At 42.8% G+C, this 7,933-nt stretch overlaps 1 protein-coding gene across 6 annotated transcripts; it reads left to right on the forward strand.

Moving 5' to 3' along the window:
- Positions 1-4,510: 4,510 nt before the first annotated feature.
- Positions 4,511-6,453, forward strand: LOC115167705 (solute carrier organic anion transporter family member 1C1-like). 6 transcript variants are annotated; one of them, XR_003870534.1, is made up of 5 exons: positions 4,511-4,634; positions 4,909-5,222; positions 5,321-5,396; positions 5,834-6,029; positions 6,282-6,453. XR_003870534.1 is itself a non-coding variant. In XM_029722357.1 (3 exons), the coding sequence occupies exons 1-3, from the start codon at positions 4,631-4,633 to the stop codon at positions 6,319-6,321; spliced, it is 240 nt and encodes a 79-aa protein (XP_029578217.1). In that variant the 5' UTR covers positions 4,518-4,630; the 3' UTR covers positions 6,322-6,451. The 6 variants fall into 6 exon arrangements, 1 of the variants encoding a protein (XP_029578217.1); XR_003870533.1 differs by having other exon boundaries at positions 4,517-4,634; positions 4,909-5,154; positions 6,282-6,449; XR_003870535.1 differs by lacking the exon at positions 5,321-5,396 and having other exon boundaries at positions 4,519-4,634; positions 4,909-5,154; positions 6,282-6,447.
- Positions 6,454-7,933: the final 1,480 nt, after the last annotated feature.

The following is a 7,933-nucleotide window of genomic DNA, read 5'->3' on the forward strand; positions in this document are numbered from 1 at the left end:
TCGCCGGACTGCCCCTTTCCTAGCTCTGCATGGAACATCCAGTGTCACGTCCTTGGTGACGTTTGGGGTGACATCCGGGATGACCAAAGCAACATCCTCTGGAAAGGGATAAAAGAGGAACAGAATGTAAACAAATGCAAACCGTAGCTTCTAAACACTGGCCAGTTGAAAGGTTCTACTAAGATGTCATGACAAACAGCACCAGAGTGCTCTCTAAGTGTTACTCACCTGCTTGGATGTCAGCTGGCAGAGTGGTGAAGACGGCCATCGTGAGAGTCCTTTCTTCAGGTGTGACGTCCACAACCTCCAAGAGGGAAGAGATGGGCTCTGCCTTTGTATTAGGGGTGATGTCCACAACATTCAGGTGGGATGAAGCCGGATCTGCCTCTATATTAGGGGTGATGTCCACAACATTCAGGTGGGAAGAAGCCGGGTCTCCCTCTGTGTTAGGGATGACATCCACAACATTCAGGTGGGAACAACCCGGGTCTCCCTCTGTATTAGTGGTGATGTCCACAACATTCAGGTGGGAAGAAGCCAGATCTGCCTCTGTATTAGGGGTGATGTCCACAACATTCAGGTGGGAAGAAGCCAGGTCTCCCTCTGTTTTTGGGGTGACTTTCACAACCTCCAGGTGGGACGAACCCGGGTCTGCCTCTGTGTTAAGGGTGATGTCCACAACCTCCAGGTGGGACGAACCCGGGTCTGCCTCTGTGTTAAGGGTGATGTCCACAACCTCCAGGTGGGAAGAACCCGGGTCTGCCTCTGTTTTTGGGGTGACTTTCACAACCTCCAGGTGGGAAGATGCCGGGTCTGTGTTATGGGTGACAATAACAATCCTGATGAGCTCTACTACTACAAGGCACCAAGATGTTATCAGAACAGGCATCTGTCAGAGTGCTCTCTATCATTGCTACTCACCTGCTTGGATGTCAGCTGGTCGTGTGGTGGAGACAGCCACAACGAGGACAGGGGGGACTGGTAGGGTGGCTGTAGGGGGCTGGAAGCAGCTCTGCACCTCATCCGCCACAAAGGCACAGACAGAGCTCATATAAAAAGGGCTCTGGAGGTCATCCGTGGAGAAGGACTGACTGATTCTCCCGAGGATCGACCGCACAGAGTCAAAAGCAGCATTCTGAGAGAAAGGGATTTGATGTGAAGGGTCCTTTAACATGCAGGAGAGCTTCTCCACTACGGCCGCCACCATGCCCACGGCCATCCCGCTTATTAGGATTGGGTGCTCTGAATGGCCTTCCTCTGGCTGAAGCCACAGGGCCAGGAGGAGCCTGGGCACCACCTCCACCACCACCTGAGATGGGCTGAGCAGGTTGCTACGGGGCTCATTGGACTGCTCGCCCAGAATGCTCCTCATAGCTCTCTCCACGATGCTGTGGACTTTAGGATCGCTGAAATCAACAAAAAGGAGAAGACAAAGCTAAACGATTTGCAATGTGCTCACAGAGAACACTATCTTAGTCTGTTTCTGCGTAGTTCCGGATGTGTAGATAAATGGATCAAGTCATATGCAGGGCAGTACATGGAACTCACATGTCAGCTCGCGAGGTGGAGTGCATGGAGCGGCGGAGCTTGCAGAAAGCCTCGTGCTCTATGTCCATCATTTTTAGGCAAGTGTTTACTTCCCAGGCCTGCAGTATGAAACAGGAAGTCCCATTAGTGTAATTTCACAACAGATCTATCCTGCTGTGCTAACTCGTTGTTGAAAGGCTAGTAAAGAGCTCACTAACTTGTAGTGTGTCTCTAACTCTCATTCTCTTACCAGCCGAGCGAGGTCGTTTCCCTCCTCCAGGGTTTCCTTCCACACCCTTCAAATAAAACACAGAGCAATTCAACTTTCCTGGCTTGTGATTTTTCTGTTGTTTATTTTACCCGAACCTGGAGTGCTGCTGGTGGCAGGGAATGGCAGTGAAGGTGAGTGCTGACGTGGTGCTCACCTCTCCCTAAGGGATTTTTTTGCCCTGAGACACCAGCCAGTTGCTCATGTGCTCCGTGGTGACATGGGGCGGGACCTGGCCTTGACTCTGGAGCAGCAGATAATGGACCATGAGCTTCTTCTGCAAGATGAGGTAAGGTGTGAGACCATGCCACGAAATACCATATCATGTGCTTTCAGAAGGGCCTCTCGCAACATTTCACAACTACTCATGCCTGACAATTTGCAAGTGATATTAAGAACTCTTATGACCAACTTCTCTAAACTGTCTTGAAATACAACTCTCTTTCTGTTGTTTATGTTTTTGTGGGATGAATCTTACCTGTGTATTGTAATATGTTTCCTCCCAGCAGGCCTGCAGAGTCTGAAAATAAAGGCTGCTTCTACAGAATTCACTTGAAAATAATGATGCTTTGTTATGCACATTATGCACAGGCATTTACACTATGCTAAAATGAATTTCTCCTAAGATTACCGTTGTGGGACCATAAGTGAACTCCGGAATGCACCAAACCCTGTCCATGGTAAGATTGGGAAGAAATGCAGCGCTATAGATATACACGGGATGCTTTAGAGATAACAGGAATGACTTAAAGTTGCGAATGATCAATGACTGTGGAGCCTTCCCTGTAGCTCAGTTGGTAGAGCATGGTTTGCAACACCAGGGTTGTGGGTTCGATTCCCACAGAAAGAAAAAAAAAAAAAAAAAAAATGAAATGTATGCATTCACTACTGTAAGTCGCTCTGGATAAGAGCGTCTGCTAAATGATGTAAATGTAATGTAAATGTCGTCCAATATGCTGCACTTTGAATTGAGTTGTAGGCGATGTTTGGCGCAAAATAGAATGTTTACAAGTTAAATACATTGTTTATATATGCCTATAGAAATCTATTGACCACATCCATTTAACCTCTCTGGGCTAGGTGGGACGCTTGCTACTCAACAGCCAGTTGAATCCCGTGGCGCATTATTCAAATACCTTAGAAATGCTATTACTTCAAATTCTCAAACATATGACTATTTTACAGCATTTTAAAGACAAGACTCTCGTTAATCTAACCACACTGTCCGATTTCAAAAAGGCTTTACAACGAAAGCAAATTCCGAGCTCTGAATTGACACAATGAACACTTTTGCAAAGATATTCAGTTACAAATAAGAGTATGAATGACAATAAACGTATGACTTGGATTGCATGCATAATAGTGTAGTAAACAATATCGCTCAGCGTGGGAAGTTTTGGTGTTGGGAAAGTATCCGTTATAAGTCTCCATGGCACGTATCTCTTCGTTGTCTTGTTGGTAATAGTAAAAATGCATGACAGTCCACATTGTAATGGTCTAACAGGTGTTTTTCATTTTGTTTCTGACATTAAACAGACATTTGAGAACGGAATTGCTTATATTCCTGCCCTTACAGAAAAACCACATGATTTCAACTGAAAACATGCGAAAATCACATTTTCACATGTGTGGTTTAATGTAATCACATGTTGCTTTACATGTTATCACATTATCTTCACATAAGGTTACATGAAAACATGTTTTTGGAACACTTCCCGTGTTCACATGTGAAATTGATGTGGTTTTTGTGTATCTGACTGGATAGGATGGGTGATTCAGCAGAGGACAGATTCTGCAGAATAAGGATCAGAACTTTTTACTATTACAGGTATGTAACAGAACTTCCAAACTTTCAAATATATACACAATATGTAATAACATGCTATTTAACAACTTTGTCAAGGTATTATCACGTTAGGAAAGGTCTTGTTTTGGCTTTGTGTCGAACTGAGTGAGAGAAGAACGTGATTTACATTGAGTGAGAGTATATGTTAGCTTGATGCTAGCTGAGGTAAAAAACGATTTACGAGTCACAGAGACTATGTTTACTGAGTAGCTTACTTGTACTGGATTATGTCTAGGAGATTTTTTATAAAGAATCCATTTGTTAGGGATTTCTGAGTTGGTTTTACATGTTATTGGTTTTTTTGTGTAAAATTGTGCTCACTAGCTGGTAAACTGGCCGAGCACACTCAGTCTGGTGGACTTTTAGTGCATACAGAGAGAGAGACGATTTTCTGGAGGTGCCACTATCTTAAAGCTAAATGTATTGTTGTCAGTTTTCTATAGAGGTAGCGGTATATAGAAAAACATTCAGTTATTTATGTTTTCATATATAGGTGTTTCTATTGTATGAATGTGAAATACATTGTGGTTTTCATGTGAAACCCTACACTAAGACAGGGTTATTTGTCGAACATTTTTGAGTTGTGCTTTAGGTAAAGTGCACTTATGTTGTGTAATTTAAAGTGTGCACTTGTTTGATGTGAATATTTTCAAAGTACTAACAAGAAAATAGACAATTGAACAAGAGAAAAAAAACATTCTTCAGAATAAAGAAAGCGCCAGAACTTTGCAGACGTAAACTTGTGTCCGTTCTTTTTACTATTGCAGGCCACCTCAGCTACACATGCACTCTGTCTGCACACGCATCCACGCATGCACATACACACGGACAAACACTCTCTCTTGTATTTGTCAGCAGTTCATCGTGGCCTTATCGTTCGCCTCCTTCACCAAAGCTCTGTCAGGGACCTACATGAAGAGTGTCATCACTCAGAGAGACACTTTGACCTGTCCAGCTCTCTCATCGGACTCATAGACTGCAGCTTTGAGATGGGTATCAACAATAACATTGAGTTGCTTGAGAATTCATGTAGTAAAAACTAGATACAGACTACAGTATGATCCGTTTTTCTTGTGGTTCAGAGTCTTCTCTCAATACTGTCCAGTTTTCTAGTTGTTCCTATTAATTGATTGACTGGCGTTTGTCCATGACTCTACTGTCAAACCCCTAACATTGTTTTATGTGCTGCTATGTTGTTGCAGCCTAGTATCCAAACTGATATGCCATTTTTAGTTTTAAATTAAAAAAAAACTGCTCATGGGTGCAGTTTCTTGTCCTCCTCGTTCCGCTGTGAAAGTACCGCACCAGCTCCGGTGTCCGAGGCGTCCACCTCTACCACAAAGGGATGAGTAGGATCAGGATGAACGAGGATGGGTCCGGAGTTCAAACGTCCCTTGAGCTCTATGAATGCCCTGTCAGCCTCGAGATTCCAGCAAAAACCTGCTTGAGTGAGGTGGGACAGGGCCGAATGTGTTCCGGAAGGGTTTTTGGAGAAGATCAGGATGTCGTCGAGGTAAACAAATACAAACCCATTCAACATATCCCTAAGAGTGTCATTGATCAATGCTTGAAAGAATGCCGGTGAGTTTGATATTCCGAAGGTCATGACTAAATACTCAGTGACCACTAGGGGTGTTAAAGGCAGTTTTCCACTCATCTCCCTCCCTGATTCTCACCAGATTTTAAGCGTTGCGGAGGTCTAGTTTGGTGAAGAATTGGGCTCCTAGTTTCCAACTCCAAGGTGGCGGACATCGGGTAGGGGGTAACGATTCTTGATTGTAATCCTTTTCAGCCCTCTGTAATCGATGCAAGGACTGAGGTTTGGGTCAGAGACAGAGAGACAAGAGATGCGTTTAGACAGGCAGCCCAATTATGATATTTTTTCCACTAATTGGTCTTTTGACCAATCACATTACATATTTTCGCATCAGCTCTTTTTCAGAGCATATCTGATTGGTCAAAAATACCAATTACTCAAAAAAATGACTGAATTGGGCTGCCTGTCTTAACAAAGCCATAGAAACCTGGACATGCTCCAATTGAAATGTTCCATCCTGTCAGTATTGATGTTGAATGGCATTAAATACTATTTTTTTGTTCTCTCCCATCCCCTGTAGGTTTGTTGAACATGAGTGGAAATGAAACTCCTGCACACTGGCAGCACTAAAGACGTGTGAGTATAACTTTTCCAGGTGAGGTGAACCTGCCTGTGGGTGCGGTGGGGATATTCCTGGGAGGTCTACTGATGAAGAGGTATAAGCTTGGTGTTGTGTCTGGAGCCCAGCTGTCTTTCGTCACCTCCTTCATGGCCTACCTCCTCCTCCCTCTGCAGTCTGGCACTAAGTGTGACAACGTTAAGGTGGCTGGTCTGACCGTGTCCTACAACGGGTAAATGTGATATCTGATTGGTTGGTGGGTGTGTGGGTTGATAAAAACAAAAGTTTTGATCAGTGGAATATGAAGGAGAGTTAGACCAAAACACACATGGGCCTCTTCCTGGCCTCCCTCTTGTGGGAATATACAGTATGGTTGTTACTGAGCCAGGATTCCTGGCTGTTTTGTCACTGTGCCTATGTCAGTGATAGTTCAGACACAATTATTTAAACATCATTATTCCCAGCCATTTTCTCTGTCCCCCAGGTCCCCTGGTGTACGATGGCAACCTGTTGTCAGAGTGTAACAGAGACTGCTCCTGCTTGGCTGGGGAGTGGGACCCTGTGTGTTCAGACAATGGCATCAACTACACCTCCCCCTGCCTCGCAAGCTGCTCCAGCTTTACAGGTTACAGCAAGAACACGGTACCAATACTATTAATGTACTGAGTGTACAACACATTCACAGGGATGCTGCCCCATGTTGACTCCAATGCTTCCCACAGTTGTGTCACATTGTCTTTTGAGTGGTGAACCATTCTTGATACACACGGGAAAATGTTGAGCGTAAAAAACCCAGTAACGTTGTAGTTCTTGACACAAACTGGTACCCCTGGCACCTACAACCATGCCCCGTTGAAAGGCATGTAAGTATTTTGTCTTGCCCATTCACCCTTTAAATGACAATCCATGTCTCAATTGTCTCAAGCCTTACAATATTTTTTTTAACCTTTCTCCTCTTTATCTATACTTATTTAAGTGGATTTAACTAGTGACATCCATAAGGGATTATAGCGTTAACCTGGATTCACCTGGTCAGCATATGTCATGGAAAGAGCAGGTGATCTTAATATTTTATACACTCAGTGTAACTCATTGGCTCTGACATAAGTTATTTTCAACCATTAACTGGGGCCTTGTCTAAGTAAGTAATTGCTGATTGACAATAAAGTATTATTTTGATGTATGGAAAAAAATATGGTATGCAATTCCTATGTAGAGAAGGTTCTCTCTGGTAGTTGTTCAATATGATTTCAACTTTTACAGGGCACTCTTTTTTACTTTTCTTTATTAACAAATATCATCAAACAAAAGAGGAATAGTCACATGCAAACAAGCGTACTAACAAACTATTTACATTGCCAGGAATCCTAAACAAACAAATCATATTCATTAGGACTACAAGTTTTAATTGCCTTTTTGTTTTTCATTTTAGTTAGTGGTGCCATATTGTTTAAACTCATTTATAAAGTGAAAAAAGTTAGGTTTTGAATTAGACCATTTGCATTTGTGAATATGAAATTTACCTAGTATTATTAGCAGTTGAATTAAATGTGCTACATCTTTATCTATGTCAGAAATTCTGAAATAAATCATTATATCAAAACCATTAAATAGTACAACCGGTCCTATTTATTTTGTAACAAAATTCTGTATGTCAATCCAAAACATTCTGCTATAAATACAGGTAAAAAACAAATGCAAAATGGTCTCCTTCTCCATTCCACAGAAATCACAGTTATATTCAATATTCAGCTTGTGTCACACCCTGACCATAGAGAGCCCTCGGGGTTCTCTATGGTGTTTTAGGTCAGGGCGTGACTAAGGGGGTTTCTAGGTATTATATTTTTATGTTGGTGTGTGTATATGGTTCCCAATTGGAGGCAGCTGATAATCATTACCTCTCATTTGGGATCATACTTAGTGTGTCCTTTTTGTCCCACCTGCGATGTGGGATATTGTTTTGTGTGAGTGCCTATGTGCGCTACGTGTTTCACGATCGTTATAGCTTTGTTGTTTTTGGAAGTTTCGCTATTATTAAAATGTGGAACTCTACTCACGCTGCGCCTTGGTCTAATTATTCATACGACGGTCGTGACAGCTTGAATCTTTCCAAAACATGTTTCACAGGATAAATTC

The sequence above is a fragment of the Salmo trutta genome, chromosome 29 (genome assembly GCF_901001165.1).
Source record: "Salmo trutta chromosome 29, fSalTru1.1, whole genome shotgun sequence".
NCBI classification, from domain to species: Eukaryota; Metazoa; Chordata; class Actinopteri; order Salmoniformes; family Salmonidae; genus Salmo; species Salmo trutta.

What these genes read in the sequence shown, in the direction of transcription:
- LOC115167705 (XM_029722357.1), top strand. An exon ending in CTGACCGTGTCCTACAACGG is followed by an intron (nt 6,030 to 6,281) that starts GTAAATGTGATA and finishes TCTGTCCCCCAG; the next exon opens with GTCCCCTGGTGTACGATGGC.